General features: G+C 44.1%; 1 protein-coding gene across 1 annotated transcript in view; it reads right to left on the reverse strand.

Moving 5' to 3' along the window:
* The window catches only part of LOC120917154 (transmembrane protein 178B), a 79888-nt gene that overhangs the window by 8215 nt on the left and 43772 nt on the right, over window positions 1–27901 (reverse strand). The window contains exons 2-3 of the mRNA XM_040328238.1: window positions 12451–12564; window positions 5015–5152 (exon numbers count right to left, since the gene is read on the reverse strand). Of these exons, the coding sequence (XP_040184172.1) occupies window positions 5015–5152; window positions 12451–12564 (252 nt within the window). The remainder of the gene's footprint in view (window positions 1–5014; window positions 5153–12450; window positions 12565–27901) is intronic.

Consider the following 27901-nt stretch of genomic DNA (forward strand, 5'->3'; position numbering starts at 1 on the left):
TACAGGTAAGCCTTATTATAGGCTTACCTGTAGGTAAAAATCACCAAGCGGGCAACACAACCGCCATACAATCACTGTACATTTACTGTAGATTTACCAAAACTGTAATACAGTGGTCTCCAAACTGTGACCCCGAAGGCCAATTGCGGCCTTTAGTTTGCCTTGGGGCACTTTTTCTCCCATTGACACAAACAATGGGACACTATTCCGCCGACCGACACCAACAATAGGACACTATTCCGCCGACCGACACCAACAATGGGACACTATTCCGCCGACCGACACCAACAATGGGACACTATTCCGCCGACCGACACCAACAATGGGACACTATTCCTCCCACCGACACCAACAATGGGACACTATTCCTCCCACCGACACCAACAATGGGACACTATTCCTCCCACCGACACCAACAATGGGACACTATTCCTCCCACCGACACCAACAATGGGACACTATTCCGCCGACCGACACCAACAATAGGACACTATTCCGCTGACCGACACCAACAATGGGACACTATTCCGCCGACCGACACCAACAATGGGACACTATTCCGCCGACCGACACCAACAATGGGACACTATTCCGCCGACCGACACCAACAATGGGACACTATTCCTCCCACCGACACCAACAATGGGACACTATTCCTCCCACCGACACCAACAATGGGACACTATTCCTCCCACCGACACCAACAATGGGACACTATTCCTCCCACCGACACCAACAATGGGACACTATTCCTCCCACCGACACCAACAATGGGACACTATTCCGCTGACCGACACCAACAATGGGACACTATTCCTCCCACCGACACCAACAATGGGACACTATTCCTCCCACCGACACCAACAATGGGACACTATTCTTCCCACCGACACCAACAACGGGACACTATTCCTCCCACCGACACCAACAATTGGACACTATTTCTCCCACCGACACCAACAAAGGGATACTATTGCTTCCGCTGACACCAACGATGGGGCAAAAATAGGGCATTGTTTACTCCCACCGACTCCAGGACATGTTCTACTCCTACTGGCCACAGTCTGGCCCATCTGAAGGGCATTAAGCTGGCCCTCTGTTTAGAAAGTTTGGATACCCTCCTGGTGTACTATGAGGACCTACCTAACCCATCCAATCAAGCTGTACCCAACCAATAAGAGACCGTTGCCCTACATACTGGTCGGTAGATATAAAGAAGAATGTACAATCAGATCTTAGTGTGTATACCGAGCTTCCCAACCCCAATAAATTCAACAGATTCAAAGCTTCTGTGAGAGACCAGCTCTAGTGAATGCCGGTGACTTGTCCTTAAGGTTCCCCTAACGGGAATGTTCCTTCAAGGACTGCGCAGGCGCAAACTTGCCGACGGAAATCTCCGAACCTCGCCCGGCATCCAGGCTCATTCTTTAACATCCCCGTGGATTGGAGGATGTTAAAAAAAAAAAAAAAAAGAGCCAGGAGGCCGACTGGCCACTTTCCTCGAAATCCACATCGCCCTGGATGCCGGCCGAGGTTCGGAGATTTCCGTCGGCAAGTTTGCGCCTGCGCAGTCCTTAAAGGAACTTTCTTGTTAGCCGGAACCATATCGGCAGATCAGATTGCGCCTGCGCAGGAACTTTCACGATAGCCGGAACCATATCGGCAGATCACCAGGTCCTGGGTTTAGTAACACTTTAACACGTTTCAGATAGACTTTAAGTAAAGCGACAAACAAGCTTTTTTTTAAATCTATGACTACTAAGACCATCACTGCAGAATGAACAGAGGCGTCGCCCAATTACAGAAAGTGAAAAAAAAAAAAAAACACCTCCTGGTGGGACCAACAGGAAATAGAACTATGTTACAAAAGGGAATAAGAAAAACAAAACCGCTGTGTTAATTCTACGAAATGACGGCATCATTATGCTGAATGTCGTTTTTGCGTTTGCTTCTACTTTCGCCATTTTTCTACTTTTTTTGTTCTTCTTTAGGCAAAGCTGTTATTTTGCATAGGAAAAAAAATCACAGGTTCACTTTAAGTGTCACTTCTCAGTACAGAAGTGTTCGAATGACTGACATTTCCGGAATTACATACCATGCTGCTGGAAGGAACATACATTTCTGATACCTTGTTAAGTGAACCTTGACAGATTCTGGGACATGGGCCATGGACTAATTTAAACCTTTCCATGCAAACCTGTCCTTGTATATTGATTTCCACTTGGATGTGCTGGTCATCAGTTACGTGTGCGACCAGGAGGTATACATACAGGGATGGACTGGCCATTGGGACTACAGGGAGTTTCCTGGTGGGCCGATGGCTCAGTGGGCCGGCTTCAGTGACAGCGGACCGCTGCCACCCTCCGCTCCTCTGTCTCTCCCTTCCCACAGCGCTCACCTCCTCTCCCTGCCTACAGCGCTCACCTGGGGGGGGGAACAAAGAAGCAGGGGGAGGACCAGAGGAGCAGGGAGGGGACAGACAGCTGACTCAACAGCTATGGCCTTTGGGTTTCTCACTTCTGCCTAATCTTGTCCCATGGGGGGGGGGGGCACCAAACTGATTCTTCCCCCCGGGTGAAATAATGTCTAGCTTCCCCACTGGTACTGCCTATAAGAGTACCAGTACCAGCCGTTCTACTCTAATAAAGTAAAACGGCTAGTCGCTAGTGAAGGGGGGGCTTTGGTGGCTGGGGGGTGCAGGAGTTGTCCGGCCGCTGTGGGAGAGACCTGTCAAAGTGGGCCAGTCTGGATGAAGACCAGGGCCAAATTTTTGTCCCAGTCCAGCCCTGTATACATATGACTATAGATGTCAACTGACCTGGATTTTCTGAGACGCTCCTGCATCTTGGCCCTCTGTCCCACTAGGGCAGTGGTTCTCAACCTGGGGGGTCGAATAAAGATTTGCCAGGGGGTCACCGAATCTTGGGCTGTTCCTGAAGCACGCACTGCTCTCCTAGCCTTCTTGCGGCCACCCAGCTGGGCTGTTCCTGGAGCCCATGGCCGTCCACTCAGCCTCCTCGCAGGCCCCCATTCAGTTGATGGCATGGCCGCGGGGCAGAGACTAGAGGTCAGCTGACTGGTGAGGAATGTGAAGTGGGAGGGGCTGGAGGAGACCCCATCTCCTGATTTCGGCATAGGTGTCACCACAAAGCCAAAGACACAGTGAGTACCTGTGATTATAGTTGCCATTAAAAGGACTCAGGAAGCGCTACATGTCCGTGGGTTAGGGGCGCAAATTACTTGTCTTGCCTTGGGTGCCGACAACCCACCCTACGAAAATAATTTTACTCTTAAGGGTCCCCATAACTTGGGAAGTTTTATCAAGGGGTCACGGCACTAGAAGGTTGAGAACCACTGCACTAGGGTGACCACGTGTCCCGGATTGCCCGGGACAGTCCCGCATTTTGCAGGTCTGTCCCGGGTACCTTCATTCGAGGACAATACAGTGTCCCAGGAATTAAACTGACACAGCCACCCCCCAGGCCAAACTGATGCCCCTAAAAAAAGGCTGCCACATCACCGCTTTACTCACTGACAGTACTTGTCCTGGCCGGGAATGCCTGGAGGAGCACAATCCCCGCCCCCTGCTTGTGATTGGAGAAATCATAAATCCAGTCTATTGTGTCCAATCACTGTGCTGTGATTCGTTACAGCACAAGCTGATTTTTGGGAAGGGACTGTGCCCATCAGTGAGGCCAACCTGTGCCCATCAGTGAGGCCAACCTGTGCCTATCAGTGGTGCAAGTTAGTGCTGCCTATCATTGCCCATAAGTGGCACCTATTAGTGCACATCAGTGAACGAGAAAAAATTACGTATTTACTGAATTTTCGGACTAAAACTAAGAAAACCAACACCCCCCCACTCAACATTTTTTTTTTTTTTTTTTAGCATAAAATAAAAACCCCAGTGGTGATTAATCCAGTTTCTGACCGGGTTATAGCCGAATAACGGCTACAGCACGTTCAGATAACTCTGGGAGGCCGTCAATTTAAAGAGAATACATTCGAATAGAATAGAGAAGAATAGAACAGAAAAGAATAGAATAGAATAGAAAAAAATTGAATAGAATGGAATAGAAAGAAGACAGCCATCTTACAAAATTTGAATTTCAAATAGAATACATTTAAAAATAGAATAGAAAAGAATACAATGGAAAAAAATAATAGAATTCAAAAGAATAGAATAGAAAAAAAATAATAACAAAGTAAAATAGAATAGAAAAAGATAACGTCATCCCAGGAATGTCCGTGACAGTCGGGTCCTCCGGTTATTTTCACCAAAGACATTTAGCAGTAAAGATTTTGGCCACAATTTATGAAGAAAAATGACTTACATTATATATATATAATTTTTTTTTTTTTTTCCCATTTATGGCTCAAAAAATACATAAAACCCAGTGGTGATCAAATACCACCAAAGGAAAGCTCTATTTGTGTGAGAAAAAAACAAAAAACAAAAAAAACAAAGGACAAAATTGTCATATGGTTACAGTTGCTGAGTAGTTGTCATTCAAAGTGGGACAGCGCTGAAAATTGTTCTGGTTAGGAAGGGGTTTTAAGTGCCCGGTGGTTAAATACCATCAAAAGAAAGCGATTTGCATAAAAAATAAAAAATAAATCTGGTGGACCAGCCGATTTTCTAAATGGGAGAGCTTTGGAGAGAAGGTGAAATTTATTTTCGCTATTATAATAAATACTTTATAAAGTTGAGACACAATTTGTAATTCTGTTTATGTAACCCCTGCGCAAGGTGTATGCAGGTTTAATTTACCTTGTGGGGGGGCGCAAGTTTTTCTCTCTATATAAAACGGCCAATGGGATAAAAGTCAGTGTAACAAGTACAACTGTGAAGACGGTCTCCCGAGAGGTTTAATAATTGACTGCGGCGCGCCCCCCCTCCCCCGTGCTCATCTGGAGGAGCCGCCATCCATCTAGGATCTCTTTGTTAAAAGACAAGTCAATAGCTGATAATTAGCTTCTTCTGGCTGACCCAGAGAGCAGTGAGAACACTTACCTCCCATGAGAAATAGCAGCCCGGCCACATATTGCATGAGGTCATGCTGCTTACAACAGCCCAGCACCCCTATCAGCCACCCAAACAGGATGATAGACACCGCCATTCCGATGAAGCCAGCTGTCATCCGCCGCAGGTCTGGGGGGAGGGAAAGAAAAAAAAGACACAGGAGAGTTAACGGCATGTACATTGTCACTGCATTATCAATCAGGGGGCATCTGCAGAGTCAGCTGTTCATTACAAGAAAAATGTGTATTTTCAGCTAGAAGACTTTGAGTTATTACTGTCAAGTTTAATAGATGCAACCTTTACGTTTGCTGTTCCGTATTTTGTAGGACTTTTTTTTTTCTCCAAGGCCTTTACAATTATTTTACAGTATGTTAGGTTGGTGTCTGAATGGAGATACTACCCCATTTGGACCACAATCAGAACCGCAGTCACATGCTGGGTGCATAGCTCCCAGCTGTCCCTGATTTCGAGGGACTGTCCCTGATTTGGAGCAATGTCCCTCTTTCCTCCTCATTTGTCCCTCAATTTGGTCTGATCCATATAGTTGTATATAAAATGCACTTTTTGGGCCCTTTCACACAGGGCTGTCCGTGTGCATACCTCCCAACTTTCTGAGATGGGAATGAGGGACACCTATCAGCAAAAGTATGCAGGCATCGGACACACCCCTTGCCACACCCCTTAAAGGAGCATTGTACAAAAAAATAAGACTGGTTAAACCCACAAGTGCTTTTTTTACCACTACTATTCCATTATATTGGCTTTTGTAATTTACAAATGCAGCAATTTAGAAATCAGATGAAAAGGTTTAGCACTGGGAAACACTTTTTGATACATAAAAAGTGGATTTTATATACATCTTTATAGATCAGACCAAAATGAGGGACAAATGAGGGACAGAGGGACATTGCTCCAAATCAGGGACAGTCCCTCGAAATCAGAGACAGTTGGGAGGTATGCGTGTGCGTGCTCCGCTTTAGCTCAGCGGGGATCGCTCCGTCGATCCCCGCTGAGCAGGCAGCTGACAGATTCATCTCTGCACACCGTGCAGGGACCGACCTGTCAGAGCGCCACTCTCCCCTTTGGGGGGGGATCGGATGACGACGGACCGTAGAGTCCGTCGTCATCCGATCCGCTAGACGCATGGAAAAGTAGAGGACAGGTCACCGCTAGGGATGAGCCTCGTATTCAAGTCGAACTCATGTTCGACTCGAACATCGTATGTTCGATCGTTCGTCGAAATACGAACAAAACGGGTCGTTCGCGCCAAATTCGAGTTACGTTTCACAGACCATAATTCACTGCGGCATCGCTGGCTGACGATTGGCCAAGCATGCACTATGACCCGCATGCTTGGCCAATCACAGCTTGCAAAAAACGGAGAGCCAGAATTGGCCAAAGCCAACTATGACCGTTTTTAAAACTTTTTTTCCATTGATACATGTTCCCTGGGGCAAGACCCGGGTTCTCAAAGACGTTTTCACAGGCATACTATAGACACCCAGCAGGTACAATATTTAAAGGAATTTTTCTTATTTTATTTTATTTAAGCATCATTAAAAATCACTGCTCCTGAAAAAACTACAGTTTTTAAAACTTTTTTCCCCATTGATACATATTCCTTGGGGCAAGACCCGGGTTTCTTAAAGACGTTTTCCAACAATAACTTGCATATTAGGCTTTAAAATGAGCACTTTTGAATTCGAACGTTCGAGTCCCATAGACGTCAATGGGGTTCTAAATGTTCGCGCGAACGTTCGGTCCGTTCGAAGGTTCTGGTGCGAACTGAACGGGGGGGTGTTCGGCTCATCCCTAGTCACCGCTGACATCCGTGGCTCCATAGAGGAGCACATAGCGCCTGTTCAGGTCCGCCTAAAAAACTGACAAACCTGTGTGAAAGGGCCCTTTATCTTTCAAAAAGTGTTTCCCAGAGCTAAACCTTTCATCCAATTTTTAAATTGCTGCACTTGCAAATTTTAGAAAGCCAATATAAAGGAATATTATAGTTAAAAAAAAGCACTTGTGGAATTAACCTTTTTTTTTTCTTTAAGAGGCGTGGCATGGGGGGGTGTCCTAAGCCTGCATATGTTTGCTAGTAGGTGTCCCTCCTTATCTCAAAATGTTGGGAGGTATGTGGGTTAGGGTGATCACATGTCCCGGATTGCCCGCATTTTGCAGGTCTGTCCCGGGCACCTTCATTCCAGGACAATACAGTGTCCCGGAATGAAACTGACACAGCCACCCCCCCCCCGGGCCAATCTGATGCCCCCAAAAAAGGCCGCCACATCACTGCATTACTCAATGACAGTACTTGTCCTGGCCCGGAATGCCTGGAGGAGCACAATCCCCGCCCCCTGCTTGTGATTGGAGAAAACATAAATCCCGCCTCAAGCACAGAGGTGGAAACATTATGCTTTGGGGCTGTTTCTCTGGGACCAATGGATGGGGTCATGTATTGTAAAATCTTGAATGAGAACCTTCGGCCCTCAGCCAGAACACTGAAGATGGGTCATGGATGAGTTTTTCAGCATGACAATGACCCAAAACATACCGCCAAGGCAACAAAGGAGTGGCTCAAGAAGAAGCACATGGAGTTGCCTATCCAGTATCCAGACCTTAATCCTATAGAAAATTTATGGAGGGAGCTGAAACTTCGAGTTGCCAAGAGACAGCCCAGAAAGAGATGATCTATAAAGAAGAGTGGACTAAAAAGCCTCCTGAGATGTGTGCAAACCTGGTTATCAACTACAAGAAACGTCTGACCTCTGTACTTGCCAACAAGGGTTTCTCCACCAAGTACTAAATCAGGTTTTGCTTGGGGATCAAATACTTATTTTACTCACTGAACCTCAACTTAATTTTATAGCATTTGTATTATATTTTTTTCTGGATTTTTGGTTAATATTCTATCTTTATCATTTAAAATACACCTATGATATAAATTATTGACCCTTCATTTCTTTGTAAGTGAGAAAACGTACAAAAGGGCTAGATTCAGAGAGAATTTACGCCGGCGTATCTATAGATACGCCACGTAAATTCAAATCTGCGCCGGTGTATCTTCTTTCTGTATTCAGAAAGCAAGATACACCGACATTAGCCTAAGATGCGACTGGCGTAAGTCTCTTACACCGTCGTATCTTAGGGTGCATATTTACGCTGGCCGCTAGGTGGCGCTTCCGTAGTTTTCGGCGTAGAATATGCAAATGACCTAGATACGCCGATTCACAAATTTACGTATGCCCGGCGCTATTTTTTTACGTCGTTTACGTTCGGCTTTTTCGGCGTAAGGTTACTCCTGCTATTAGGAGGCGCACGCAATGTTGTTAAGTATGCCCGTCGTACCCGTGTCAAAATTTGAATTTTTTACGTCGTTTGCGCAAGTCGTTCGCGAATAGGGCTGTACGTAATTTGCGTTCACGTCAAAACCAATGACATCCTTGCGGCGTACTTTGGAGCAATGCACACTGGGAAATTCCACGGACGGCGCATGCGCCGGTCGGGAAAAACGTCAATCACGTCGGGTCACCAAGAATTAACATAAAACACGCCCCCCTCATCCACATTTGAATTACGCGCGCTTACGCCGGCCCCATTTACGCTACGCCACCGTAAATTAGAAGGCAAGTGCTTTGTGAATGCAGCACTTGCCTCTCTAACTTACGGCGGCGTAGCGTAAATACGATACGCTGCGCCGCCGTAACTATGCGCACCCCTACCTGAATCTAGCCCAAAATCTTCAGGGGATCAAATAATAATTTTCTCCAGTGAATATAAAAAGGTGCGTTAGAATAAAGCACATTCTTTAAGACTGCGTCCACCTTATATAAAGGCACCCTGGCACACGTTGTGTGGCGCAATTTATTTAGTGTCCTATGGAAGAATCGGTTGGCTGTGTTTGCTTTCCGGACCAAAAGTTCCCAGCCCCCCACCCCCCGGGGTTAATGAAAACAGATGGATATGTACGTTTTTCCTCAACCCTCAAATGGCTTTTTTGTGGAAGACAATGCAATTAACTTGTTGCTGAACAATTAACAACAACAAAAAAAATAATCTATAGGCAATTAGACACTACGCTGTTTTTAAATCACCCTGGTCAGACTGACAGGCTTGCAGAGAAGGAAGAACAATACAACACAATCACTGTGATCTGCTACTAAGTAGGAAGCATAATCTGCATATTGAACAAGCTGCAAATTAAAACTAGATATACTGTACGATTATAAAAACATCAACAAACAGCAGGAGTCTGATGCGTCTCCATTCACCCTTTCAGGTCCGATTTCAGCCCGAATTTTGGACTGAATTTGGACCTGAAATGGACCTGTGCAATTTGCACCGGAGCCGCTGTGGCGATGTGTGAACCGGCTCCATACAGAGCCACTCACATTCTCCTGCTATGCGAATTGGACGCCGGGAAACCCACATCCAATAAGCATAAGTGTGAACCAGGGCTGGACTGGGACAAAAATTTGGCCCTGGACTTCATCCAGACTGGCCCACTTTGACATGTCTCTACGGACCATGGCTTTTGCTGTAGGATGCGACTAAGAAAATGTCAGGAAAGACCTACTAGAACAGCTGAACTTTATTTGGGGTTAATCAGAGGCACTTTAAATGATGGCAGGTGTGTACCGACTCCTATTTAACATTGGATTGAAGGTGATGACTTAATCCTGAACAAATCTACATCCTCAGTTATAAAGGAGGGTGTGCACACTTTTGCAACCACATTATTCAGACCCCCCCTCATAATATATAAATATATATATATATATATATATATATATATATATATATATATATATATATATATATATATATATATATATATATATATATATATATATATATATATATATATATATATATATATATATATATATATATATATAATTAGGGATGTCCCGAGACTAGTATCGGTACCGATAAATTTTCCTGAGTACTTGTACTCGGGGAAATGCCCCGATGCTTCACCCGATACCTGGGCAATCAGGGTGGTCATTGCGGCAGGGGATTTGCAAGCACTCATCTGCCTCCTTTTCAGCTGCTATAGTTAAAGTTATACAGCGGTGATCAGTGCTTGTAACTCCCCCCAAAGCCGCACCGATCACCGCTGACTGTCTCCGTGCTGTCCCCCTCCGTGCTCCGTGCTGTCCCCCTCCGTGCTCCGTGCTGTCCCCCTCCGTGCTGTCACCAGAATGGAATGGAGCTACTCTCCATTTATTTTAGTTGAGGATGCAGAGAAAGGGACTGGGGAATCTGTGTCCTTAAAGGGTCACTAAAGGAAAAAATTTTTTTTGCTGAAATGACTGTTTACAGGGTATAGAGACATAAAAGTTAACTGATTCCTTTTAAAAATGATTACAAATAGATAAAAAAAATCAATCATATAATGTGCCTGTAGGTTAGTTTCAATTTTAAACTGGTTTCATGTTCCTGTGAACTAGAGAGACACACAGAACAAAAACAAACAAATCCAGGGCAGCGTTTTGTTTTTAAAATGAATCTGATTGGTTCTGTTAAGTTTTAGACACACAGTAATGACAGCTTAGACCTACAGTGAAAAGCTCCCAGTACGATGGTTATAAGGAAAAAGACAACCAGGAAGTGTGGAGATCAGAGCAGAATTACAGCCACTTCAAAGCAAAAACGAACAATAAGGACATGAAACCAGGACTGCAGTGAGGTAAAGGAAGCTATTTAGCTAAAAAAAAAAAAAAATCCTTTAGTGATCCTTTAATCCCTTTCTCTGTCTTAAATGGGAGATGTCAGGGGCTGATAAAAAAGAAAAAAAAATTGCAATAAATAAAAAAAATGAATTTTAAAAAATAAAAATTGAATAAAAAAAAAAAACACACACACACCGACAATCCACTCCCCCCCCCCACAACAAAAAAAGAAAAAAGAAAAACACTGTAAAAAAAAAAAAAAAAATACTGCCACTGTCACATTAAAAAAAAATAAAAAAAGGATCGGTAATGGCCATCGGCGAGTACTTGAAAAAAAAGTATTGGTACTTCGGTACTTGTACTCGGTCTCAAAAAAGTGGCATCGGGGCCACCCTAATAAATTATATATATATATATATATATATATATATATATATATATATATATATATATATATATATATATATATATATATATATATATATATATATATATATATATATTTTTATTATTATTCTTTTTTATTTTATTAATTTTTTTCTCAAATGAGTTGTACAGTTTATAGGTGGAAAAAGGTCTGAAATGATTTATCTTTGTCTCATTTTTCTTTTTACATCACAGAAACCTCACATTTTTAACAGGGTGCGTAGACTTTTTATATCCATTGTATAAAGAGATCCTGGGGCATTTGGAAAAGGCTAGTCTACACACAAATGATAGTTTAGTGAAAGATGGTGTGGTAGGCTCAATCATCCCTTGGCATCTCTGACAGTTCAGTGGCAAGATCTCCCTGAAATAACTTCCGACTCTGTTCCTGTAACACCTTTATGTATTCCTGCTCCTGGTTCATTCTTTATCATATAATGAAAAAAATCAGCAGGCAGGTGGGTGTGCAGGAACCGAGAGCAGAGATCTCAACAATAAAGTCTAGCAGATACACTACAATGAGGGAAAATAGTATTTGATCCCCTGCCGATTTTGTACATTTGCCAACTGACAAAGAAACGATCAGTCTAATTTTATTGGTAGGTTTATTTTAACAGTGAGAGACAGAACAACAAGAAAAATATCCAGAAAAAAGCATTTAAAATAAGTTACAAATTGATTTGCATTTTAATGAGTGAAATAATTATTTGATCCCCCTATTAATCAGCAAGATTTCTGTCTCATAGGTGTTTTCTACCCTGTTTCCCCAAAAATAAGACCTACCCTGAAAATAAGACCTAGCGTTTTTTCCGGGAGGGAAAATAAGCCCTAGTTAAAAATACTAAATCCTAAAATCCACTCTATTATAGTAGTATATATAATGTACAATAAGTGCGTTTCTGTAATATAAATGTGGGGAAGAGAGCTCCAGCGGGTCACAGAAGTGCAGAATGGTGCTATAACAAAAAGGTATTTTGCACAATTATATTACAGGAACACACACACACACACACACACATTGTACATTATATAATACTGTATCAGAGTGGATTGTAGGATTTTACAAGCATTTTAACTCAGTTCACACTGGGGATTCCTGACAGGCAGGGAGAGGGGGAGAGAAGACAGCACATTGCATGGTAAGACCTACTCCGAAAATAAGCCCTACTGTGTCTTTTGTTGGCATAATTAATACAAGACCCGGGCTTATTTTCGGGGAAACACGGTATACAGGCAACAAGCTGATATTAGCTTGATACATGTACAAAACCTTACAGCAAAAAGACCATAAATCACCCAGTTCATGAAGCGGGGTAAGGGGATACTTACGGAGTGCGTGCCATTCATCCTGACGGATGGTCTTGGTGACATTGAGTGGGAGGTTTGTTGGCAGTGAAGACGATGTGTAGTGATATCGGACTGGAGCACATCGATTTACAAGTCCTGAAAAAGAAGGAAAACAAAAAGAAAAAAAAAATCAAATTTACAAAACAATATAAAAAAAATACTAGAACAAAGCAAATTGCTGTTGGCTGAAACAACCAGTGAGATCTAATGACGCTTAAAAATATGTATATACAGCCACATTTTTCTTCTAGTTTTGGATAGAGTTGGGAAGAGTTAAAATCCTTGGCCTGGATTCAAGAAGCAATTGGGCCTGTGTAACCATAGGTTACACAGCGCAATTGCTTACTTGCCCCGGCGTAACGAATGCTCCCGATTCAGGAACCTCGTTACGCCGACTGCAGCCTAAGATATGCGCGGCATAAGGCTCTTATGCCCGCATATCTTAGGCTGCATTCTTGCGATGGCCGCTAGGTGGCGTTCCCATTGTGCTCAGCGTATAGTATGCAAATTGCATACTAACACCGATTCACAACGTTGCGCGAGCCCTGCGTACGCAATTTACGTTGTTTCCGTACGGCGGTTTTTGCATAAGGCTGCCCCTGCCATTAGCAGGGGCAGCCAATGTTATGTATACCTGTCGTTCCCGCGTCGCGAAATTTGAAATTTACGTAGTTTGCGTAAGTGAATCGTGAATGGCGCTGGACGCCATTCACGTTCACTTTGAAGCAAATGACGTCCTTGCGACGTCATTTGCCGCAATGCACGACGGAGCATGCGCTCTACGATCGGCGCGGGAACGCGCCCAATTTAAATGATTCCCGCCCCCTACGGATCATTTAAATTGCGCGTGCTTGCGTTGTGCATTTTGCCGGCGCGCCCACGCAATTTACGGAGCTACAGCTCCGTGAATCAAGGTGCAGCGCAGCAAATTTGCGGGGGCGCAGGGCAAAAACGTTGCCCTGCGCCTCCGTAAATAATGCGCAATTCTACCTGAATCCAGCCCCTTGTGTGGTCATGTTTTGCTGCCTTGTCCCACTAAAAGATTTCCCTTCACTTCCAGTCCTGGAGGCACAACAGGAAATGAGAGGAAGTCGCCACAAAGTATGGGGAAATTTTATCCTTGAACGGTCACAGAAACAAAATTGCCTATTTGGGAAATTTCCTCACCTTTTACTTTGATCACTTTCCCTTTGGCTTTCCCCTCACTTTCCGTCACCTCTAGCACATAAAGAGGAGTGGATCACACAAAAATATAGAAACATAGAAGAATTACGACAGAAAAAAAAAAAAAATTGTGTTTAACCACTTAAGCCCCGGACCAATATTCTGCTAAATGCCCAAAGGCGTTTTTACAATTCGGCACTGCGTCGCTTTAACAGACAATTGCGTGGTCGTGCGACGTGGCTCCCAAACAAAATTGGCGTCCTTTTTTCCCCACAAATAGAGCTTTCTATTGGTGGTATTTGATCACCTCTATACCTCACCTCCCGCTATAAACAAAAATAGAGCGACCATTTTGAAAAAAATTCAATATTTTTTACTTTTTGCTATAATAAATATCCCCCAAAAACATATATAAAAACATTTTTTTTCCTCAGTTTAGGCCGATACGTATTCTTCTACCTATTTTTGGTAAAAAAAAAAAAAAAAAAAAAAAAAAAAAAAAATCGCAATAAGTGTTTATCGATTGGTTTGCGCAAAATGTATAGCGTTTACAAAATAGGGGATAGTTTTTTTGCATTTTTACAAATTATTTTACTAATAATTACTTTACTTCTATTGGCGGCGATCAGCGATTTTTTTCATGACTGCGACAATATGGCGGACACTTCGGACAATTTTTACACATTTTTGGGACCATTGTCATTTTCACAGCAAAAAATGCATTTAAATTGCATTGTTTATTGTGAAAATGACAGTTGCAGTTTGGGAGTTAACCACAGGGGGCGCTGTAGGAGTTAGGGTTCACCTAGTGTGTGTTTACAACTGTAGGGGGGTGTGGCTGTAGGACTGACGTCATTGATCGAGTCTCCCTATAAAAAGGATCACTCGATCGATACGCCGCCACAGTGAAGCACGGGGAAGCCGTGTTTACACACGGCTCTCCCCGTTCTTCAGCTCCGGGGAGCGATCGCGACGGAGCGGCTATAAACGAATAGCCGCGCCGTCGTCCCGGATCGCTCCCCGCGGGAATCCGCCTGCCGCACGCAGCGCGGGGGGGGGGGGTCTCGATCGCACCCCCCACCCGCTAGAAGGCAAGGACGTATATATACGCCCTTCTGCCTGTCTGTGCCATTTTGCGGCCGTAAATAGTCGTACGGCGGGCATTAAGGGGTTAAATACAGTAGGTTTGTTTTTTTAATTAGAAGAAGTAGTCCTGCCTGAGCTTTTTAGGCTGGGCTTCCCCTCTGGGTAACAGGAGGGCAATTCATTTTGCACTTCTGCAACCCGTTTTCAGCAGAGAATGGTCTGAAGTCCGCTCGCCTCTGACGTCACGAAGTTCAGTAGAGGCACCGCGTCATCCCGACTGCCCAAGTCCGGATCCACCAGGTGCCTGGACTGATGGCAATTTCAAATAGGATTGCCTGTCCTTTCAGCCAATCCGCTGAAAACCTGCTTCCTGATTGGTCGGGAGGAGGATCAGTGTTACAACAGCGAATATTGATTCACTGTAACACATCTGGGTGGGCACGGAGTTCACTCTCTGAGCCCCGAGCCCACCCTATATTGTAGTCTACTAGAGCCTCTGGCTCTAAACGGTGCTTAAAAAAAAGAATTGCATTGGAATCCATTTGTCGTGTCCTAAAAGGGGTCGGACCCATGAATAGGGGAGGCGGCGATTGACAGGAGGGGCGGCGATAGACAGGAGGGGCGGTGCCCGTGTGCCCTTAATGTATGGGCCACCCCTGCTCTCTCCCTTTCTTTTTGTACATAGCCTCCCTGTTGAGGGGTATAACATTGGATCATACTGGTCCACTCATGTTTGGTTTTATAGATTTGTGTGCACCCGGCCCTGAAGAGTGGCATTTTCCACGAAACGCGTCAGCCTAATTTGGATGCACTTATTCTCCTGCAGACGCCTTTACTCATTACATTATCTTGATTTCACCACCTACTAAGTGTTTTTATTACATCCAGGATTTGTTCCACACCACATATTGATTGGCTGGTTGCTACTAATGTTTGTTTCCATATATGGTCTGTAATATGCGATTGACAATTTTAATTTATTGCTGCATGCATCTTGTCATTTTACCATTTCCTTGTTTCACCAATAAAAACATTTTTTGATATCGACTTATCTTATAGCGATGTGTACTCACCTCATTTAAAGTCCCAAAACCCCCCTTTTACTTGGTGTGTTTACCCTTTCATGACCAAGCCTATTGCTGACATTTGTTGCTTGCAAGTTAAAATCTGTATTTTTTGTTAGAAAATTACTTAGAACCCCCAAACATTATATATATATATATACACACACACACAGGGTTAAAAATTTCAAGTCCTGAGCTACTAGCCAGGCCTCAAGAGTTACTCGCCACCAGTTGCCCCACCTAATTCATACACTGCCCTGCGCCTAATTGCACCCATGACAATGTTTTATGCAGAATCAAGTTACAAAATTAAATATTACCAACAACAACTTTAACAAAATGGCACAGGGGGCAGACCAGAGGGACAGAGTCTCTCTCTCTCTCTCTCTCTCTCTCTCTCTCTCTCTCTCTCTCTCTCTCTCTCTCTCTCTCTCTCTCTCTCTCTCTCTCTCTCTCTCTCTCTCTCTCTCTCTCTCTCTCTCTCTCTCTCTCTCTCTCTCTCTCTCTCTCTCTCTCTCTCTCTCTCTCTCTCTCTCTCTCTCTCTCTCTCTCTCTCTCTCTCTCTCTCTCTCTCTCTCTCTCTCTCTCTCTCTCTCTCTCTCTCTCTCTCTCTCTCTCTCTCTCTCTCTCTCTCTCTCTCTCTCTCTCTCTCTCTCTCTCTCTCTCTCTCTCTCTCTCTCGCGGAGAAGAGCTGCAGCACAGCGGGAGGGAGTACAATCCAGCACTGAGATCCACACAACTGCACAGACATTGACGCCATAGCACAGCACACATTGAGACCAGTCTGTTCACAGTGCTCAGGCTAAACTGCTGGCCACTTACATAGAGCACAAGGAGAAGAAATCTGCACAAACTAGAAGGCTGCCGCTCTCATGTCAGGGCAACTTTCAGTGAGCGCTGCACCGGAGTGGTAATTTTTGCAGTCCTCCACCTCACTCATTACTTTCTGCTCTCCAGCTACATTGGTCAGGGCCCGGGGGAGGGGGGCAGGCTCAGAGAGGTCATACTGTTAGGTCCCATGGCTTAATGAGAATTGTAAGGAGAGCACCTGTGTACTGCTCTGCCTGTGCGCGGCTCACCAGACTACTTTTCCCGAGCATGCACCTTTCCTCTTCGGCCGCCAATCTCATCGGCACTCTAAGTGTAGGCACAGATTGGAGGGAGATTGGTCATGCAGCCCTGTCATCACTCGCCCCCAGCTTAAATCCACTCGCCAAATGCTAGTAGGCGAGTGGAAATTTTGAGGGCTGATTATATATATATATATATATATATATATATATATATATATATATATATATATATATATATATATAATGTGTATGTATATATATATGTATATATGTATATATTTAGCAGAGAATCTAGTAAAATAAAATGCAGATCGCTGCAATATTTTATATCACACTACAGGTGGTTCTCAAAAAATTAGCATATTGTGATAAAGTTCATTATTTTCTGTAATGTACTGATAAACATTAGACTTTCATATATTTTAGATTCATTACACACAACTGAAGTAGTTCAAGCCTTTTTATTGTTTTAATATTGATGATTTTGGCATACAGCTCATGAAAACCCAAAATTCCTATCTCAAAAAATTAGCTGTTAGGCTGTTCCCAGAGTGCTGTATCAAGGCACCTCAGTGGGAAGTCTGTGGGAAGGAAAAAGTGTGGCAGAAAACGCTGCACAACGAGAAGAGGTGACCGGACCCTGAGGAAGATTGTGGAGAAGGACCGATTCCAGACCTTGGGGGACCTGCAGAAGCAGTAGACTGAGTCTGGAGTAGAAACATCCAGAGCCACCGTGTACAGGCTTGAGCAGGAAATGGGCTACAGGTGCCACATTCCCCAGGTCAAGCCACTTTGGGCTACAGAGAAGCAACACTGGACTGTTGCTCAGTGGTCCAAAGTACTTTTTTCGGATGAAAGCAAATTTTGCATGTCATTCGGTAATCAAGGTGCCAGAGTGTGGAGGAAGACTGGGGAGAGGGAAATGCCAAAATGCCTGAAGTCCAGTGTCAAGTACCCACAGTCAGTGATGGTCTGGGGTGCCATGTCAGCTGCTGGTGTTGGTCCACTGTGTTTTATCAAGGGCAGGGTGAATGCAGCTAGCTATCAGGAGATTTTGGAGCACTTCATGCTTCCATCTGCTGAAAAGCTTTATGGAGATGAAGATTTCATTTTTCAGCACGACCTGGCACCTGCTCACAGTGCCAAAACCACTGGTAAATGGTTTACTGACCATGGTATTACTGTGCTCAATTGGCCTGCCAACTCTCCTGACCTGAACCCCATAGAGAATCTGTGGGATATTGGGAAGAGAAAGTTGAGACACAAGACCCAACACTCTGGATGAGCTTAAGGCCGCTACCGAAGCATCCTGGGCCTCCATAACACCTCAGCAGTGCCACAGGCTGATTGCCTCCATGCCACGCTGCATTGAAGCAGTCATTTCTGCAAAAGGATTCCCGACCAAGTATTGAGTGCATAACTGAACAGAATAATTTGAAGGTTGACTTTTTTTTTATTAAAAACACTTTTCTTTTATTGGTCGGATGAAATATGCTAATTTTTTGAGATAGGAATTTTGGGTTTTCATGAGCTGTATGCCAAAATCATCAATATTAAAACAATAAAAAGGCTTGAACTACTTCAGTTGTGTGTAATGAATCTAAAATATATGAAAGTCTAATGTTTATCAGTACATTACAGAAAATAATGAACTTTATCACAATATGCTAATTTTTTGAGAACCACCTGTATTTGAGCAGCGGTCTTTCAAATGCATTTTTTTTTTAGAGAAAAAAAAAAAAAAAAAAAAGACACTTTCATGAATTAAAAAAAAAAAAACTAAAAAGTTAGCCCAATTTGTTTGTATAATGTGAAAGATGATGTTACGCCGAATAATTAGATACTTTTCAGCATGATTTTAAATTGCGCACACTCGTGGAATGGCCACAAACTACGGTACCTAAAAATCTCCATAGACGGTGCTTTAAAAAAAAAAAAAAAAAAAAAAAAGAAATAACGGTTACCAGGTTAGAGTTACAGAGGAGGTCTTAGAGCTAGAATTATTGCTCTCACTCCGACGATCGGGGCGATACCTCACGTGTGATTTGAACACTGTTTACATATGCGCGACGTGTGTGTTTTCTTTGCTGCGGGACCTCGTGGGGATGAAGGCGCTTAAAAAAACAAAAAAAAAACAAAAGCTGCTTTTTTTTCTACTTAAAATAAAAAGTTATCACTTTTATTGCCATCATAAGGAATGTAAACATCCCTTGTGACAGTAATAGGTGGTGACAGGTACACTTTATGGAGGGATCGGGGGTCTAAAAAAAAAAAAAAAAAATTCCCCCCTGTTGCACTTCAAAGTATTCAGATCGCCAAAAACGACAATTCTGAATACTATCACTTATTTTGAAAACCAGCGCAACCGAATAAACCGGAAGTGACGTTGCTTATGTGTTTACAGAGAGATGACTGGAAGGAAGCCGTTTCTGGCTTTGTGCCAGTCTCTCTAGCCAATGGAATTGCCGGATCGGGTTTCCCGCTGGGACGGGAGGCCCGGTAAGAGCGGCGGAAGTGGAGGACGTCCCCTCCCGCTCCTCTGGTATAACAGCCGAGTGGCTTTTAGCCGCATCCGTCATTATCCCTGAAGAGTCTAAAAAAACAGTACCGGGATGATGCCTGCAGCTGCAAGTATCATCCTGGTATAACCCCCTAAAGCCGAGGCTGCATATCTGCGTACATTCGGCGGGAAGGAGTTAATAAGGTATTCTGCGTTTATATTTAGCATAATGTGTAATGTACTTTGTTTTACCCTTGTTGCCGGGCAGTCTGTTCACCTAGGCTGGTTTAAGTGCTGTGTTAATGAGCATGTTAATTATATCATTGTCAGCTAGTAGTTGCTAAAGGATGGAGGGGAAGGGGAGGGGGTGGCCATGAGCCCACCCTACCTCATTATGTAACCCATTGTGTGAGGTTTTGGGTAAATATTTGGGTTATTGTGTATGTGGGGGGACTGACATACTTTTCAAGTGTATAAAAAGCCTGTATCCTTGTTCAATAAAACGTTCCAGGATTTATACAAGCTATTGTCGGCTAGTCTTGTATGATTAGCTACAATATCTGATCTATATGTTCACACTGGAGGAAGCGGCGCACTCAAGCGGGGTGTGCGACGGATCCGTCACAGGCCAGTTTACTGTCCTTCAGTCGTTAGGGGGCCAGACTATGGCCACCAATTTTTTTTTTCTGGCATCAGTGGGAATAAACCGTGCCCCATCTTTGATATTAGGGGGATAATTGGTGCCCCATTGTTGCCGTCAGTGGGAGAAATGGTGCCCCATTGTTGTCAGTTGCAGGAATTCTGCCCCATTTTTGGTGTCAATGTACAGAATAGTGTCTCACTTAAGTGGGATGAATAGGGCTGGATAAAAAGGTAAGCAAAGGGCCACAGTTTGAAGACTTTTGATATAGAGGAATTATCAGGACCTCCTTCCACCTGCTGGTCAACCCTCTAGTGATATAAAGACCTATATAGAAGAATCAGGATCTCCTTTGATCTGCTGGTGATCCCTCTAGGTCAGGGGTCTCCAAACTTTTCAAACAAAGGGCCAGTTTTGTGTCCTTAAGACTTTAGGAGGGCCGAATTGTGGCCAGCAGAGATGGCAAATGTCTTGGACTCAGCATCGGTGATAATAAATATGGCCCCAAGGTTGGTCTCAGTAGGAGGAGTAGTGGTGCCCCGATTAGTAGGAGGAATAGTATCCCATCATTGGTATCAGTGGAAGAAATAGTGCCCCCTTGTTGGAGTCAATGGGATGAATAGTGCCCCATATCAGTTGGAGGAATAGTGCCCCAAGGGCCAGATAAAGGCTAGTAAAGGGCCACATCTGGCCCTCAGGCCGCAGTTTGGACACCCCTGCTCTAGGTGATATAAAGTTCTATATAGGGGAATCAGAACCTTTCTTCCTCCTCTAGTGATACATCACAGAATTCTATTTGCTCTTCCCACTGTCTGATCACACTGGTCACTCATAATAATTCCACCCAAACCTTTTTCTTCTGTAGTGCTGGCCAACACTGAACTCCCAATAGTCTACTCCGTTGAGGGATTATTTTTCATTAAAAATGCATTATTTTGCATTTAGAAACATTGAACTGCAGTTTCCACGGCTTTGACCAATCTTCCAACAATGCCAAATCATGTTACAGACACCTCCAGGGACATCAACCCCATTCCACACCTTTGTATCATCAGAAAAAAAAGACATACATTACCCACCAAACCTAAAAACAAACATACAGATTAAATAGAACAGGACTTAGTACCTTGTGGTCCACCACTAGTGACTGGTCTTTGTTCTGAATGAACCCCATTTACAACCACACCCCGTTATCTATCCTTTAGCCAACTGCATACCCACTGAACCACCCATAGGGTTAAGTCCTAACTTGTACAACTTTTTTTATTAGAATATTTGGAACGGCATTAAATGCTTTGCCAAGATCAAGATGGGCCATGTCCACGTCACCACCCTGGTCCAAAACCTGATAGAGGCTCCAACTCTTCCCCACTCTACAAAATGAAAAGAAAAAAAAAAAAGTCTTGGCCTTAGACAACACATGATTGGTTGACGAGGCTGTAAACTCCCTGGTGCCCAACATGCCACCCAAGAGCTGCAGACCACCCATTCACACTTAAACCTTGTGCACACAGGACATCAAAAACAGCACTTTAATGCCACGTACACACGATCGGACATTCCGACAACAAAACTGTGGATTTTTTTCAGACGGAATGTTGGCTCACTCAAACTTGTCTTGCATACACACGGTCACACAAATGTTGTCGGAAATTCCAAACGCCAAGAACGCGGTCACGTACAACACTAAGGCCCCGTACACACGTCCGAGGAACTCTACGGGCAAAACACATCGTTTTGCTCGTCAAGTTCCTTGTGAAGCCGCCGAGGATCTCGGCGAGCCGAAATTTCCCATTGAACAACGAGGAAATAGAGAACATGTTCTCTATTTCCTCGCCGAGATCCTCGTCGGCTTCCTCGGCCAAAAGTGTACACCCGCCCGGGTTTCTCGGCAGAATTCAGCTCCGATCGAGTTTCTGGCTGAATTCTGCCGAGAAACTCGGTCGTGTGTACGGGGCCTAAGACGAGCCGAGAAGAATTAAGTTCAATGACTCCGAGCATGTGTCAAATTGATTCCGAACATGCGTAGGATTTTTGTGCATACAGACGATTGGAATTTCCGACAAGAACTTTTGTTGTCAGAAAAATTTAGAACCAGCTCTCAAACATTTGTTGTCGGCAGCAAATGTCCGGAGCCTACACACGGTCGGATTTTCCGACAACAAGCTCACATCGAATATCTTTTGTCAGAAATTCCGATCGTGTGTACGCGGCATTACAGTTTTTTTTTATGCCCCTAAATGCCCCTCTATGTTAGCCCATGGGATTGATTTACTAAAGGCAAATAGAAGTTGCACTCTACAAGTGCAGTTGCTGCAGAGCTTAGTAAATGAGGTAAAGCTTCACTTTTCAAAAGAAAACCGTATTTATCGCGGTATAACGCGCTCCCGCGTATACCGCGCACCCCTAAAGTGGCCCCCAATCCTGTGGAAAAAAAGTTTTTTTGTACTTACAGTTTTGGTGTCTTGCGCGGCGGCCTCGTCGGGTCCGGCGTCCTTCTGCGGCTTCGGGTGTCCTCTTCGTCGGGTCCGGCGTCCTCTTTGGCGGGTCCGGCGTCCTTCCCGCCACGAGTTTGAATACTGCGCCGGCATATACCGAGCGCAGTACACTCGTGAATCTACGGGCAGGCTCGGCAACTGTCGCGCTGACGTCCTGTACGTACAGGGTATCGGCGTATATCGGGTATCGGCGTATATCGCGCACCCACGATTTTGCCCTGATTTTCAGGGCAAAATAGTGCGCGGTATACGCCGATAAATACGGTACCCAATCACGTGCAAGGAAAAACTAAAAAAAACTAAAAATAAAACAGTATTTTGGCTTGCACACGATTGGATGATGGAAGTCAGCAGAGCTTCTGCTCATTTACTAAACTCTGAAACAACTGCAGTTGCCTTTAGTAAATCAAACCCTACGTGTCCACGCACACATATGCATTTACAGGCATGAAGGGAGAAGAAAAAATAAATAAAAATCACTTGCAGATTCAGAAGAAGAGTGTTTGGGTGAAAAAATGCCAAAATGTGCATTAACACGGATTGCTAGGAATAAATGAACATTCTAGCCAACAGAATGCACATAAATGAGCACGAAAACGCATTAAAAAGCGCATGCAAAACTTGGCTTTTAGTAATTGAATAGTTTTACTTCTATTAAACTCTTTTTTTTTTTGTGCCTTCCATCCCTTTTCTCTTTTTCTTCTGATCTTTTATAATAGATTTCTCTGAAAGATCAGATGTGGCTCATGTAATTTAAACGGGGCTGTAGGGAGAACAACTGTGGAAGCATTGATTTGTAAATGGTCTGTAATAGCAGTGATCTCTATCAGTCTCCTGTAAAGTGTCTCCAGCCTATGACTGTCTCCTGAAGCATGTCCTAAGTCTCTGACCAACTTTTGTAGCATATTCATGGTCTCTGACCAGGTTATGTAGCGTGCCAACAGTCTCTAACCAATGCATGCGACATTTCCATCGTGTCTGGCCAGCTTATGCAGCATGCCCATAGTCTCCAGCCAGCTCATGTAGCATTCTCGGACCATCTTTTATAGCATGTCCATACTCTGACCTTCTTAACCACTTAAGCCCCGGACCTTTAGGCAGCTAAATGCCCAGGCCAGGTTTTGCGATTTGGCACTGCGTCGCTTTAACAGACAATTGCGCGGTCGTGCGACGTGTCTCCCAAACAAAATTGGCGTCCTTTTTTCCCCACAAATAGAGCTTTCTTTTGGTGGTATTTGATCACCTCTGCGGTTTTTATTTTTTGCGCTATAAACAAAAATAGAGCGACAGTTTTGAAAAAAATTCAATATTTTTTACTTTTTGCTATAATAAATATCCCCCAAAAACATATATAAATTTTTTTTTTTTCCTCAGTTTAGGCCGATACGTATTCTTCTACCTATTTTTGGTAAAAAAAAAAAAAACGCAATAAGCGTTTATCGATTGGTTTGCGCAAAAATTATAGCGTTTACAAAATAGGGGATAGTTTTATTGCATTTTTATTATTATTTTTTTTTTTTTACTACTAATGGCGGCGATCAGCGATTTTTTTTGTGACTGCGACATTATGGCGGACACTTCGGACAATTTTGACACATTTTTGGGAACATTGTCATTTTCACAGCAAAAAATGCATTTAAATTGCATTGTTTATTGTGAAAATGACAGTTGCAGTTTGGGAGTTAACCACAGGGGGCGCTGTAGGAGTTAGTGTTCACTTAGTGTGTGTTTACAACTGTAGGGGGGTGTGGCTGTAGGACTGACATCATCGATCGAGTCTCCCTAGAAAAGGGATCACTCGATCGATGCAGTGCCATAGTGAAGCACGGGGAAGCCGTGTTTACACACGGCTCTCCCCGTTCTTCAGCTCCGGGGAGCGATCGCGACGGATCGGCTATAAACGAATAGCCGCGCAGTCGTCCCGGATCGCTCCCCGCGGGAATCCGACCGCCGCATGTAGCTAGAAGGCAAGGACGTACAAGGACCCGCTAGAAGGCAAGGACGTACATGTACGCCCATCTGCCTGTACGTGCCATTCTGTGGACGTATATGTACATGCGGCGGTCGGGAAGTGGTTAAGAAGCATGCCCCTTTGGCTATCTCTTGTAGCATGCCCATAGCTCCCAACTGTCACTGATTTCGAGGGACTGTCCCCGATTTGGAGCAATGTCCCACTTTCCCCCTCATTTTGGTCTGATCTATATAGTTGTATAGAAAATGCACTTTTTATCTTTCAAAAAGTGTTTCCCAGTGCTAAAGCCAATTTAAAAAGGTAGAATAATGGTAAAAAAACAAAAAAAACACATGAGGGTTTAATTAATTAACTTTTTTTGGTTTATTGTCCTTTAAGGGGTGTGGCAGAGGGTTTCCATGGGCATGCAACAAGGACCATGCATTTGAGCCCACTTCCTCCATTCACAGAAATCGCTTCTACGAATTAAACTGAATCTATGAATGTAGGATGGGCAGATGATTGATAGCTCCGCCCCCTCCAGAGATCCAGTTTAATTTTTCAAATCACTGAAGCTGTAGTGAAAGGAGAAGGATTTCTACTAACAGGAATCAGCACAAGAGTCCCTTGTGCTGATTTTTCAGAATTGAAGAAAGGAGCCAAGCATGTCGGGACATGTACTCCCGAAAGCTATGTTGTAGCAGCCGTGAACGCGCTCAGAGGAACAAACGTTGTTGCAAAGTAAACCAGGAAGGGCCCAATATCGTTATGTTAAAAAACATGGAAAAATACTTTTACAGGAGCCGCTGATTTGTTGTTGGGATCGGCGTATTAATGAATGAATAAAGGTTTTCCAATGTTTTATTTCCAGACCAACACGGCCAACATCACCGTCAAATAGGCAGAAAAGGTCGATGAAGCAAGAGAGAGAACTTTGCAGTATCAGGCCTGGATATGAACCGAGCAATCCTGCTCTCAGTAGTATCAATTATAGTTCGTCGCCACTCTAGCCAGAGTGGGTGAAGTGCCCCCGGACAGACTCCTGCCACGAGATTGGCAGCCGAAGTGTCACTTAGGTTGCTGGGAGGAACAGATCTCTCTCACAGACCTGGCTCTAGGCCTCTGCCACAGGCCAATTACTTTGGATGAGCAGGATCAGGGATCTCCAAACTGCGGCCCGAGGGCCGGATGTGGCCCTTTGCTAGTCTTCATCCGGCCCTTGGGGCAGTATTGTTTCCAATGATATGAGGCACTATGGCACCAACAATGGGGCACTATTTCTTAGACTAATAGCAATGATGGAGCACTATTCCTCCTCTTATTGCCCACCAACACTGGGGCCATGTTTATTCTCACTGATGCTCGGCCCTGGGGCATTTTTATACCCGATTCGGCCCCCCTGAAGTCTGAAAGACTGTAAACTGGCCCATTGTTTGAAAAGTATGGAGACCCCTGAGCTAGATGAACGAATTTGGCGAATCCTCCCAGTAGATTTAAGCAAAGGTCACCGGATGACAGCAAAGCGTACCTGTCAGCATTCCGGTCACCAGATCCCCGATTGGTTCGTTCAAGCCCTGTTGGATAACCTGCCTCCGGGTTCTCCTCAAGCCGACCCCCCAATCGAACGGCACCCAGCCTGGGATCCTTTCAATAGAACTGGGGACCCAGTAAGTCACTGGGTCCCCTATCAGGAACATGGAACTCCTCGTGGAAGGCGACCCCTGTCTGGAGGGCCATCGCTGGGGTCCGTTGGATGCGCGCACCCTGAAGGTGGATGCTGCACCTGGAACATGGACCCCGCGGGAAGAAGGAGGACCAAGAACAACGGCGTCTGCCACAGATATGCCCTCCCCCAGCATGCCCAGCGAGGGAAAACTCCTCTAATTGGCTGCTGGGGAAAAGTGGTTCTGCCAGAACCCCACTAGCGCCACCTGTCGCCCAGGGGTGGAAAAACACCCCCGGAGCGCAGACTGACCCACAGGACAGTTCAGGAATGACAGCAGCCCAAATTCCGACAAATTGTGAATGGGAGCAAAATAACCATCCCATTCCCCACTAACTTTAGCGTAGTGCCCATACTGAAAGTAAGGGGGCGCTACATGTACAAAAACACTGATATAAGATGTTTATGGCACTTAATATGTGTAAATAAAGATGAGGCTTCAAAAGTCATCCTCAGTCAATCCATCACAAGACATCCACTATGGTTACCTTTGTATAAAATTCTGTTTCATTTCATTACCGATTCGACATTTTCAATACGATTCTTATGCCGCGTACACACCATCACTTTATGTGATGAAAAAAAATTTTTAATTGACTGTGTGTGGGGGAAAACGTCGTTTTATGTCTTGTAAAAAACGACCAAAAAAAATTGAAGCATGCTTCAATTTTATGTGTCGTTTTTCAAAAGTGCACTTTTTACTTCACAGAAATTGACCGTGTGTAGCAAAAAACGTCGTTTTCTAAGACGTTTTTTCATCCACGCATGCCCAGAAGCAAGCTTCAATGGTAAAACGTGGTGGAACGTAACCTCACTTTGCAAGATCATTGTGAGAAAACGATGGTGTGTAGGCAACTTCGTCTTTGAAAATTGAAGTTTCAAAAACGACGTTTTTTACTTCACAGAAAGTGTCGTTTTTTTTTCATCACATAAAGTGATGGTGTGTACGGGGCATAAGGCTGCATTCACACCTCGGCGTATATACCCCTGAAGCGCGACGCTCGTGCCGCTGGAGGGGCGAATTTCCATTGATGTTTATGAGATGGTTCACATCTCACGCCGAAACGCCTGCAAACAAGTCCCGGACCCTTTTTTTCAGGCGGCATTGGCGTTCGGGCATAGACATCAATGGAAATTATTTGTTAAAAAAAAAAAAAGTAAACAAATCGCGGCAAAATACGCCGCGTACGCGGCGTTACAATGTGAATGCAGCCTTAGAGTCTAATAGTGTCCAACAGTTTTTGATATCAGACTTTTATAAAGTAATCAGGTCATCCAATATTGCCTCCATTATATCGGGAGACTCTCCCGTATAGAGATTGTCTTTATTGCTGTACTGCACCTTCCAGGTAAGTATAGGAGGACAGCTGGTAATGTCAGCAAAAAAAAAAAGCCGAGCACAAAACACCCAATTGGCAGATCTAATCATACAGACGAGCTTCTCTCTTTCTATGGGTCATGCACAGAGAGACACAAGGCTTGGTACATTACCTGATCCTATGCTTTTCTCTTTGGTTTTGTAACCAATTATGGATGTGGCGTGTCTCTAATCTTTATTACATTACCTGATTCAAAGCCAAGGCTGGCCATACATTATACAATTTACTTTTACAATTTTCCTTTAGATTAACCAAAACCATATAATACGAGGTCAAACCTAAAAACTTTCAATTTGTATGCAATCAGGAAGGCCCTTGTTGAAGGTAAAGCAACATAAAGCTTAGTACACACTAT

This window comes from Rana temporaria, chromosome 11 (genome assembly GCF_905171775.1).
Source record: "Rana temporaria chromosome 11, aRanTem1.1, whole genome shotgun sequence".
Classification (NCBI taxonomy): Eukaryota; Metazoa; Chordata; class Amphibia; order Anura; family Ranidae; genus Rana; species Rana temporaria.